Source organism: Ylistrum balloti, unplaced genomic scaffold, assembly GCF_031769215.1.
Source record: "Ylistrum balloti isolate Yb309-2 unplaced genomic scaffold, AGI_CSIRO_Ybal_v1 Utg369650, whole genome shotgun sequence".
NCBI classification, from domain to species: Eukaryota; Metazoa; Mollusca; class Bivalvia; order Pectinida; family Pectinidae; genus Ylistrum; species Ylistrum balloti.
In genome coordinates this window covers 565,250-578,762 of record NW_026781906.1, presented here as the reverse complement: position 1 = coordinate 578,762, position 13,513 = coordinate 565,250, and the positions used below count along the sequence as shown (strand labels likewise).

Sequence of the window (13,513 nt, the reverse complement as noted above, 5' to 3'; positions counted from 1 at the left end):
TTTTCTAGAAACAGTATTTATTTCACGTTGAGAAAGGATCTGACGCCGAAAACGACCCGACCGCGAGACTGTGTACCGACGGCGACCCATTAATTACGGTGTTGGTGAATATCGAGACAAAGATTGCAATACTTCAGGACACGGAAACTGGAGCAATATTCATGGACCGAAACTCGACAGCGTAAACATAACTCTGGCCATTTAAATGTGATTGTCTCGCTTGAAAAAACCTTGTTCTGATGTTGTGGAGGGGATAAAACGATTTGGGTTGTTTTAAATATAGTCTAGCAGATGAGAGGTTATTTTTACCAGTTCTATTGACATTGTTTGATAAAAACACTGTAATTGAAATTCAGCAACAGAATTAAAAATGTTTTAGTTGTACAGGATACGACGTGTGTAAAAAGGTTCCCCTCTGGAGCCCCATTTTGTAAGCACTGTAACACGACCACGATATCAATACCTGGTTTACATATGCATTAACTGAGAATATCAATTCTGACAACTGCAGAAGATATTATTTCAAGGGCTGGAGAATCTGACAATTTCATCGAACTGTTAGATTTCATTTCCGTGCACGATACGATGTCAATTTCATCAGGAAACACAGCGACATGATTTCATTTCGGAAGGTGGACTACTCTGAATCTGAAAAAATGTATACAACAACTCCAAGAGAAGAGGTGAAAAAGGACAAAAAAAAAAAAAAACAAAAACAAAAACAAAAAAAAAAAAAAAAAAAACAAACAAAAAAACAACGAAAACAAGCCACTTCAAATGGTGACTAAAACAATCGTCTTCCTAAGAAGACAAAAGGTTGTTAGCTCATGGTTGTATATTGTAGAGAAGCACTAGGGGCATGTCTTTATTGTCCGATACAATCCGTTCGTTACCAGCTACCAGACATCGGGAACATGTCTTAAGAACCGGTTGTATTTTTCAGCATGAAGTGTTTTGTGTATTAGTAGCGAATTAAAGACAATTGGGGCGTGTCTTTCATCACGCATGCCCCCTCCATACTCCCCCTGCCCTCACCCTCCAATCCTCGTTATTAGATGATGGAAGAATACATGTATTTGCAGTGTGCAACGCCGTTCCACGCCTTTTCTGGCGTTGTCGGGCGGTAGTATGCACGTAGTATATTGTAGGGAAACACTATAAATCATTGATTATATGAGTCTCCCGATACTTTGGACGGTCATGAAAATCCTCCATAGCTTTATATCTGAAACAACGTATTAAGATAGCCAACTGCAATTTGCTACAGAATGATACATGGAGACTCCCTCTGGCTTCCCGCTGACTCCGGGAATGAGCAGGACATTAGTTTTGAGAAAGTTACCGCTCAAAGGAGAATTATTTTATAACCGTGTCCAGGCTTTGTAACATTGGTCTATTGCTGGTAGCTACAATGGATTCAACATTTGTCATTGGGGAAATGTGGTAGTGTGTCACATCCACTTATTTAGACAAGCACCACGTCCTTATATACACCTTTAATGTCATATCAACTTATCGGGACAAGTACCACGTCCTTATATACACCTTTAATGTCACATCAACTTATCGGGACAAGTAACATGTCCTTATATACACCTTTAATATCAAATACATTTATCAGGACAAGTACCACGTTCTTATAGCACCTTAAATGTCACATCCACTTATCGGGACAAGCACCACGCCTTTATGTATACATTTACTGTCACATCCACATACCGGAACAGATACCACGTCCTGATATACGCTTTTAATGTCACATCCACTTATCGGGACAAGCACCACGCCCTTATATACACCTTTAATGTCACATTGACAAGAACTTGTAAAGGCACTTAATGTCACATTGACAGGACAGGTAGCTAGATCTTGTAAAGTCCCTTAATGTCACATTGACAGAACAGGTAGCAAGAACTTGTAAAAGCACTTAATGTCACATTGACAGGACAAGTAGCTAGGCATTGTCAAGTATCTTAATGTCACACTGACCGAACAGGAACCAAGACATTGTCAAGTCTCTTAATGTCACATTGACAGGACAGGAACCAAGACATTGTCAAGTATCTTAATGTCACATTGACAGGACAGGTAACAAGAACTTGTAAAGGCACTTAATGTCACATTGACAGGACAAGTAGCTAGGCATTGTCAAGTATCTTAATGTCACACTGACCGAACAGGAACCAAGACATTGTCAAGTCCCTTAATGTCACATTGACAGAACAGGTAGCAAGAACTTGTAAAAGCACTTAATGTCACATTGACAGGACAAGATATTGTCAGGCATTGTCAATTGATATCTTAATGTCACACTGACAGGACAGGTACCAAGACATTGTAAAGTCTCTTAATGTCACATTGACAGGACAGGTAACCAAGACATTGTCAAAGCATCTTAATGTCACATTGACAGGACAGGTAACAAGAACTTGTAACTGAGGCACTTAATGTCACATTGACAGGACAAGTAGCTAGGCATTGTCAAGTATCTTAATGTCACATTGACAGGACAGGAACCAAGACATTGTCAAGTCTCTTAATGTCACATTGACAGGACAGGAACCAAGACATTGTCAAGTATCTTAATGTCACATTGACCGAACAGGAACCAAGATATTGTCAAGGCATCTTAATGTCACATTGACAGAACAGACACCAATACCTTGTCAAGTCCCTTAATGTCACATTGACAAGACAAGTAGCAAGAACTTGTAAAGGCACTTAATGTCACATTGACAGACCAGGATCCAAGATATTGTCAGAATCTCTATTATCCAATTTACATGTATCGAAGTTCCAGTTTCTTTATATGCAGCCTAAACATTAAAACTTGAGAGCTATTGTACTGTTGTATGTAAATAATGGGGAAGAAAGGTAACCAAGGTTGATTAACCCGGCCTTGACCTCGTCGGGATATATTTCAATACCTTTCACACCCGTGTCCTTACAAACAGTTATTGTAACTCTTTATCTCTCTCGTATTATTCATCTTATATACACTGATGTTGTTTTCCCTTTACTCTAATCATTGACTTTAATTTGTACACATTAGCACTTTTATTGACGTATATGTGTGTGAGACTTGGGAGACTTGACATGGACCTGGGAGACTTGACATGAACTTGGGAGACTTGACATAGACTTTGGAGACTAGACAAGGACTTGGGAGACTTGCCATTAACTTGGGAGACATGACATGGACTTGGGATACTTGACAAGGACTTGGGAGACTTGACGTAGGACTTGGGAGACTTGACAAGGACTTGGGAGACTTGACAAGGGCTTGGGAGACTTGACGTTGGACTTGGGAGACTTGACAAGGACTTGGGAGACTTGACATGGACTTGGGAGACTTGACGTTGGACTTGGGAGACTTGACAAGGGCTTAGAAGACTTGGCATTATCTTTGGAGACTTGACATGGACTTGGGAGACTTGACATTGATTTGGGAGACTTGACAAGGACTTGGGAGACTTGACAAGGACTTGGGAGACTTGACATGGATTTGGGAGACTTGACATGGACTTGGAAGACTTGACATGGATTTGGGAGACTTGACATGGACTTGGGAGACTTGACATGGATTTGGGAGACTTGACATGGACTTGGGAGACTTGACAAGGACTTAGAAGACTTGACATTAACTTGGGAGACATGACATGGACTTTGGAGACTTGACAAGGACTTGGGATACTTGACAAGGACTTAGAAGACTTGACATTAACTTGGGAGACATGACATGGACTTTGGAGACTTGACAAGGACTTAGAAGACTTGACATTAACTTGGGAGACTTGACATGGACTTGACATGGACTTGGGAGACTTGACAAGGACTTAGAAGACTTGACATTAACTTGGGAGACATGACATGGACTTTGGAGACTTGACAAGGACTTGGGAGACTTGACATTAACTTGGGAGACTTGACATGGACTTGGGATACTTGACAAGGACTTAGAAGACTTGCCATTAACTTGGGAGACATGACATGGACTTTGGAGACTTGACAAGGGCTTGGGAGACTTGATATGGATTTGGGAGACTTGGCAAGGACTTGGGAGACTTGATATGGATTTGGGAGACTTGGCAAGGACTTGGGAGACTTGACATGGACTTTGGAGACTTGACAAGGGCTAAGAAGACTTGGCATTATCTTTGGAGACTTTGCGTGGACTTGGGAGACTTGACATGGACTTGGGAGACTTGATATGGATTTGGGAGACTTGACATGGACTTGGGAGACTTGACATGGACTTGAGAGACTTGACATGGACTTGGGAGACTTGACGTGGACTTGGGAGACTTGACATGAATATGGACGTAACGGCTAGTAACAGTGATAATGACAAGACGCTCTCTTTACTGTGGCACCTGGTCTTTTTTCCTTGTTGAATGTAATATTTTCTTGAGTAAAACTTAATGTTATATTTATTTTGGCCAATTTCAATAGAATAATCATGGTTTAATGATGAGGCGTTGGGCTGGTGATGAAAGGGTCACTAGTTCGACTCCTGGCACCCCGTTATTTAGCTCTCTAGTCTCCAGTCGACTCGGCAGTAAATATAATGCGTAGGTTACGAAGAATTTTACACTAGGCTTACGCCGTTTAAGCGAAATATATATTTAGGATGCATGACTAGATAGATAGCAATCAAGACACAGAGAATGAATATCAGGAAAATTCTAGACATGAAGAGATATTCGATCCGAACCCCGCGACAAGATACAAATCGGGACTATCTGTCGACAACGCCACGTTTTATTGTTTAGTTTTATTGTCAAATAAATAGCCTAATGAATCGCCGATAACAAGACACGTTATTTCATGATTGTGTAACGGACATTAACAGGAAGGCTTTCCTCACGCGACAATCATAAAGACGTGAGGGACATGCTAAGTACGTCCTTAACGTAAATCAAATCTTACATCTGTAGTACCCGACTAGTCTTCAACACGCAACAACATAATCCAGCCTAAATACCATAAACTGAGACAGATAAAAACCGCGCACATATGCTGCCTCGGGAATTAAATATAAAAAATTCGATAGTTTTTAAAAAGCAATATTGAGAACAAGCGTCTGAAATTGATGATAATATACCACATTATTTAGAAAACAACCATCAAGGGCCTATCATCCACAACTACACACCTGTTCCTCTATCATCAACTCTAAACACCTGTTCCCCTATCATCAACTCTACACACCTGTTCCTCTATCATCCACAACTACACACCTGTTCCTCTATCATCCACAACTACACACCTGTTCCTCTATCATCCACAACTACACACCTGTTCCTCTACCATCTACAACTACACACCTGTTCCTCTATCATCCACAACTACACACCTGTTCCTCAATCATCCACAACTACACACCTGTTCCTCTACCATCCACAACTACACACCTGTTCCTCTATCATCCACAACTACACACCTGTTCCTCTATCATCCACAACTACACACCTGTTCCTCTATCATCCACAACTACACACCTGTTCCTCTACCATCCACAACTACACACCTGTTCCTCTATCATCCACAACTACACACCTGTTCCTCTACCATCCACAACTACACACCTATTCCCCTATCATCAACTCTACACACCTGTTCCTCTATCATCCACAACTACACACCTGTTCCTCTATCCATCCTCTACATCCACTACACACCTGTTCCTCTATCATCCACAACTACACACCTGTTCCTCTATCATCCACAACTACACACCTGTTCCTCTATCATCCACAACTACACACCTGTTCCTCTATCATCCACAACTACACACCTGTTCCTCTATCATCCACAACTACACACCTGTTCCTCTATCATCCACAACTACACACCTGTTCCTCTATCATCCACAACTACACACCTGTTCCTCTATCATCCACAACTACACACCTGTTCCTCTATCATCCACAACTACACACCTGTTCCTCTATCATCCACAACTACACACCTGTTCCTCTATCATCCACAACTACACACCTGTTCCTCTACCATCCACAACTACACACCTGTTCCTCTATCATCCACAACTACACACCTGTTCCTCTACCATCCACAACTACACATCTGTTCCTCTATCATCCACAACTACACACCTGTTCCTCTATCATCCACAACTACACACCTGTTCCTCTACCATCCACAACTACACACCTATTCCCCTATCATCAACTCTACACACCTGTTCCTCTACCATCCACAACTACACACCTGTTCCTCTATCATCCACAACTACACACCTGTTCCTCCACCATCCACAACTACACACCTGTTCCTCTATCATCCACAACTACACACCTGTTCCTCTACCATCCACAACTACACACCTGTGCCCCTGTCATCAACTCTACACACCTGTTCCTCTACCATCCACAACTATACACCTGTTCCTCCACCATCCACAACTACACACCTGTTCCTCTATCATCCACAGCTACACACCTGTTCCTCTACCATCCACAACTACCCACCTGTTCCCCTATCATCAACTATACACACCTGTTACCTTATCATCAACTCTACACACCTGTTCCTCTATCATCCACAACTACGCACCTGTTCCTCTATCATCCACAACTACACACCTGTTCCTCTAACATCCACAACTACACACCTGTTCCCCTGTCATCAACTCTACACACCTGTTCCTCTACCATCCACAACTTTACACCTGTTCCTCTACCATCTACAACTACACCTGTTCCTCTATCATCCACTACTACACACCTGTTCCTCTACCATCCACAACTACACACTTGTTCCTCTACCATCCACAACTACACACCTGTTCCTCTATCATCCACAACTACACACCTGTTCCTCTATCATCCACAACTACACACCTGTTCCTCTATCATCCACAACTACACACATGTTCTTCTACCATCCACAACTACACACCTGTTCCCCTGTCATCAACTCTACACACCTGTTCCTCTCTCATCCACAACTACACACCTGTTCCTCTATCATCCACAACTACACACCTGTTCCCCTGTCATCAACTCTACACACACCTATTCCTCTATCATCCACAACTACACACCTGTTCCTCTATCATCCACAACTACACACCTGTTCCTCAATCATCAACATATACACACCTGTTCCTCTACCATCCACACTATCACTACGACACTGTGAGATAGATATGACCGTGATTATAGACGTTATATAGAGGGTAACACTATGACACTGTGAGATAGATCTGACTGTGATTATAGACGTTATATAGAGGGTAACACTATGACACTGTGAGATAGATCTGACTGTGATTATAGACGTTATATAGAGGGTAACACTATGACACAGTGAGATAGATCTGACTTTGATTATAGACGTTATATATAGGGTAACACTATGACACTGTGAGATAGATCTGACTGTGATTATAGACGTTATATAGAGGGTAACACTATGACACTGTGAGATAGATCTGACTGTGATTATAGACGTTATATAGAGGGTAACACTATGACACTGTGAGATAGATCTGACTGTGATTATAGACGTTATATAGAGGGTAACACTATGACACTGTGAGATAGATCTGACTGTGATTATAGACGTTATATAGAGGGTAACACTATGACACTGTGAGATAGATCTGACTGTGATTATAGCCGTTATATAGAGGGTAACACTATGACACTGTGAGATAGATCTGACTGTGATTATAGACGTTATATAGAGGGTAACACTATGACACTGTGAGATAGATCTGACTGTGATTATAGACGTTATATAGAGGGTAACACTATGACACTGTGAGATAGATCTGACTGTGATTATAGACGTTATATAGAGGGTAACACTATGACACTGTGAGATAGATCTGACTGTGATTATAGACGTTATATAGAGGGTAACACTATGACACTGTGAGATAGATCTGACTGTGATTATAGACGTTATATAGAGGGTAACACTATGACACTGTGAGATAGATCTGACTGTGATTATAGACGTTATATAGAGGGTAACACTATGACATTGTGAGATAGATCTGACTGTGATTATAGACGTTATATAGAGGGTAACACTATGACATTGTGAGATAGATCTGACTGTGATTATAGACGTTATATAGAGGGTAACACTATGACATTGTGAGATAGATCTGACTGTGATTATAGACGTTATATAGAGGGTAACACTATGACACTGTGAGATAGATCTGACTGTGATTATAGACGTTATATAGAGGGTAACACTATGACACTGTGAGATAGATCTGACTGTGATTATAGACGTTATATAGAGGGTAACACTAAGACACTGTGAGATAGATCTGACTGTGATTATAGACGTTATATAGAGGGTAACACTATGACACTGTGAGATAGATCTGACTGTGATTATAGACGTTATATAGAGGGTATCACTATGACACTGTGAGATAGATCTGACTGTGATTATAGACGTTATATAGAGGGTAACACTATGACACAGTGAGATAGATCTGATTGTGATTATAGACGTTATATAGAGGGTAACACTATGACAATGTGAGATAGATCTGACTGTGATTATAGACGTTATATAGAGGGTAACACTATGACAATGTGAGATAGATCTGACATTGATTAATGACGTTATATAGAGGGTAACACTATGACACTGTGAGATATATCTGACATTGACCGTGCGTATAGACGTTATTTAGAGGGTAACACTATGACACTGTGATATAGATCTGACATTGACCGTGATTATAGACGTTATATAGAGGGTAACACTATGACACTGTGATATAGATCTGACCGTGCGTATAGACGTTATATAGAGGTAACACTATGACACTGTGAGATAGATCTGACTGTGATTATAGACGTTATATAGAGGGTAACACTATGACACTGTGAGATAGATCTGACTGTGATTATAGACGTTATATAGAGGGTAACACTAAGACACTGTGAGATAGATCTGACTGTGATTATAGCCGTTATATAGAGGGTAACACTATGACACAGTGAGATAGATCTGACTGTGATTATAGACGTTATATAGAGGGTAACACTATGACACAGTGAGATAGATCTGACTGTGATTATAACCGTTATATAGAGGGTAACACTATGACACTGTGAGATAGATATGACATTGACCGTGCGTATAGACGTTATTTAGAGGGTAGCACTATGACAATGTGAGATAGATCTGACTGTGATTATAGACGTTATATAGAGGGTAACACTAAGACACTGTGAGATAGATCTGACTGTGATTATAGACGTTATATAGATGGTAACAATGTGACACTGTGAGATAGATCTGACATTGACCGTGATTATAGACGTTATATAGAGGGTAACACTATGACACTGTGAGATAGATCTGACCGTGATTATAGACGTTATATAGAGGTAACACTATGACACTGTGAGATAGATCTGACATTGACCGTGATTATAGACGTTATATAGAGGGTAACACTATGACAGTGTGATATAGATCTGACCGTGCGTATAGACGTTATATAGAGGGTAACACTATGACACTGTGAGATAGATCTGACCGTGCGTATAGACGTTATATAGAGGTAACACTATGACATTGTGAGATAGATCTGACTGTGATTATAGACGTGATATAGAGGTAACACTATGACACTGTGAGATAGATCTGACATTGACCGTAATTATAGACGTTATATAGAGGGTAAAACTATCACACTGTGAGATAGATCTGACGTCGTTATATAGAGGGAGAAGGATATCTGGCATTAACTACGGTTACAGTCATTATGTATTGTGACAGTTTTCCAATTTTAAGGAGACCTCGTTGACTATGGTTACAGTTGTAATGTAGAGTGTCGAGGTTAACAATATCATAATATGTATTGCGAATAATATAATAATACTGCATATCGATACCGGATGCATGACACAAAGTGAGTTCATCTTCTGATACTAGACCGTCGAATTGTTTAATTTTGTACAATTTCATTAATTAATGATAAATTCTCCGGTCATGAAAGACAATTCTAGATTAACCTAATGGCTTTCACCCTAGGGATCACACGCACTAAATGTTCCAAACCAATCACAATGGAATTCCCTGTACAATTTCATCTCTATCAATAATACATGTTGATTTCGTCACGGCATTGCGTAAACACTTAACCAATTCTAACATATAAATCATTTCATAATTCCGTTAATGAAAACACGTACAGGAAATAGGGAAGTTTTTTTCTCAATAAAGTGTAGTTTCCGCTCTACATAGAGGTGGAGACACTGTTATCTTAGATCTAACTTGTTTTTGTTCTTCATGGAACAGACATTATTATCTGATAAACTGCTAAAACGTACATTTACCTTCAATTCAATGGTGAATGGTCAATATTATATGGGATAGAGTAAAGGAACGTTAACAAAGTACAGAAACGGTAACGAAGGGAAAGAACGGTAACTTAGTACAGAAACGGTAACTGAAGAATGAAACGATAACTACGTAAAGGAACGGTAACTAAGTAAAAGGACCGGTAACGTAAAAGGACCGGTAACTAAGTAAAAGGATTGTCGAGTGCAAGGAGAATCACGCATTAATCACACATGTTAATCACTTTGTTGCATTTTTCCATTACCAGATAGTTCAAGTCCTATGAACAATTATCTGAGCAGATGTTTTATTTACAATCATATTCTAGTTTCCTAAACTATCACTCGGGTTTTTCTGTATACATACGGTGATGAAGTTCTACACGTTCTTTACACGTCACAGTACATGCATGTGCCTGACTAACCCCAGCCGTCGACAGGTGTTAGTACTATGCACATGCCTACCTTCATACCACCATACGCATTCGTTTCGTCATCGTATGATTATATCTATCTATCTATCGATATTTAAGCTCGAGGAACAATGCATACTAATGAGATAGGTAAACACTTACACATACGCTGTTTATTGGTTTAGCTTAGACATGTTTTCTGGAAGATCAATGCACGTGAGATTTGAAATCCATCCTCAAATAGTTAACAACATACAGCAGAGATATCAAGAAAGACCAATAATAGGGATATGATGATGGTCTGTGTAAGATCCATTAGCTTTCCTGTCAGATCTGGAAATAAATATCGTAAAAGAATTCTCCGTAGCTTTTGTAACACACTATACATTATCCCTCTTCTACAACACTATCTATTTCAGCAGTACCCCTACATCCTCTTACAGACTGGCTTGTGTGCATGCGGCTTTTGTGTTTAGGTGTAGGTTCGAAGTAATTTGACTGTTTTATACGTACTAAACTGCTACTGACAAAAACAAAAAACAAAAAAACAAACCAAAAACAAAAAATAAAACAACCAAGAAAAAAATCAAAAATTTTCTTCATTTCATGTATGACATCATACAATATTTTCTTTGTTAATCACGCGTGACAAACGAGCATAAGCATTTAAACAGGCATTCTTTACGCCACCTCATGCAGCCAATAGAACCAAACCTTCCCGGTTAACATGTAAGATTCCACTTCAGATTCCTCCTGTTCTCGCCTAACTTTGACATATATACACAGCTGGTATTAAATGAATTATAAGATAGCAGCCTACAATGATAAACTATTTGTCATGTAATGGTAGTAAAATTTTGGTTGTAGTTTGACGGTGTTAAACACCACAAGGATATACAATGTACCGGTACAACATACGTTAGATCAAAAAGAAAACTTAAGTTTTTTAAAGCACTATAAAAATTTTGTCTTAGAATTGACTTTAATATTCAGGTTTATCCATAATATTCTCATCTGGGGTCATTGTTGTCTCTTCTGGAGTAAGTTATCGTCTCTACTGTAATCAGTTCTTGTCTCTTCTGGAGTAAGTTGTCGTCTCTACTGTAATCAGTTCTTGTCTCTTCTGGAGTAAGTTATCGTCTCTACTGTAATCAGTTCTTGTCTCTTCTGGAGTAAGTTATCGTCTCTACTGTAATCAGTTCTTGTCTCTTCTGGAGTAAGTTATCGTCTCTACTGTAATCAGTTCTTGTCTCTTCTGGAGTAAGTTATCGTCTCTACTGTAATCAGTTCTTGTCTCTTCTGGAGTAAGTTATCGTCTCTACTGTAATCAGTTCTTGTCTCTTCTGGAGTAAGTTATCGTCTCTACTGTAATCAGTTCTTGTCTCTTCTGGAGTAAGTTATCGTCTCTACTGTAATCAGTTCTTGTCTCTTCTGGAGTAAGTTATCGTCTCTACTGTAATCAGTTCTTGTCTCTTCTGGAGTAAGTTATCGTCTCTACTGGAGTCTGTTCTTGTCTCTCCTGTAATAAGTTCTTGTCTCTCCTGTAATCAGTTATTGTCTCTTCTCGCGTCAATAACTGTCTCGTCCGTAGTCAATGACTGCTCTACTGGTTCAACAATTTATTGAGAAGTAATGAATTGTCTATTCTGGAGTCGATGTTTGCTTCTTCTGAAGTCAATGATTGTCTCTTTTTAAATCAATGATTGCCTTTTCTAGGACTAACATTTCAATATTTGTTTTTTTCGCACGTCGTGACTTTTAGGGTCGCTGTTTACCTCCTTTGGGATCAATGATTGTCTCTCCTCTTGTGTCGATGGTTATCACTTTTTGGGTCACTTTTGTCTACTCGGTGTCAATGGTCATCTCCTCTGTGGTCAATAATTGTCTCCTAGGTGAGAAATAGTTGTCTCCTCAGTTGTCAATAGTTGTCTCCTCAGTGGTCAATAGTTGTCTCCTAAGTAAGAAATAGCTGTCTCCTCAGTGGTCAATAGTTGTCTCCTCAGGGGTCAATGGTTGTCTCCTCAATGGTCAATAGTTGTCTCCTCAGTGGTCAATAGTTGTCTCCTCAGTGGTCAATAGTTGTCTCCTCAGTGGTCAATAGTTGTCTCCTAAGTAAGAAATAGCTGTCTCCTCAGGGGTCAATAGTTGTCTCCTCAGTTGTCAATAGTTGTCTCCTCAGTTGTCAATAGTTGTCTCCTCAGTGGTCAATAGTTGTCTCCTCAGGGATCAATAGTTGTCTCCTCAGTGGTCAATAGTTGTCTCCTCAGGGGTCAATGGTTGTCTCCTCAATGGTCAATAGTTGTCTCCTCAGTGGTCAATAGTTGTCTCCTCAATGGTCAATAGTTGTCTCCTCAGTGGTCAATAGTTGTCTCCTAAGTGATTACTAGTTGTTTCTTGTAGTTGTGATTTCTTACCTGAATGAATGCCTCGTTACGAGTCAATGGATTTAATGGCGTTTTCTTTAAGTAGTAAGTGATTGATTCTAAGCCGTGAAAAGTTAATGCTTGTTTGAGCAAGTCTAAGAAAGTCTTCTCAAATTCGTAAAGGCCTTATGTTTTGTTATTTTAAAGCTGACAAAAGATAAGAGACCTAGAAAGAATCAACAGCTGAATGATGCAGTTTAATTCATTATTTTGCTCCGCGGTACCTAATTCCAAATCTGTATAAAAATGTGTTATTTACTTGTGTGTATTTGTACAATTTTCAATCACAATGCACTTCCATACACAACAGCTCTCAGTCTTATCTTTCTTT

The 13,513-nt window shown here is 39.6% G+C and overlaps 1 protein-coding gene across 1 annotated transcript; it reads right to left on the bottom strand.

The window, feature by feature from the left end:
- Positions 1-3,780: 3,780 nt before the first annotated feature.
- Positions 3,781-4,272, bottom strand: LOC132556642 (uncharacterized). The gene has a single exon (XM_060221080.1). The coding sequence runs from the start codon at positions 4,270-4,272 to the stop codon at positions 3,781-3,783; it is 492 nt and encodes a 163-aa protein (XP_060077063.1).
- Between the last annotated feature and the right edge of the window lie 9,241 nt (positions 4,273-13,513).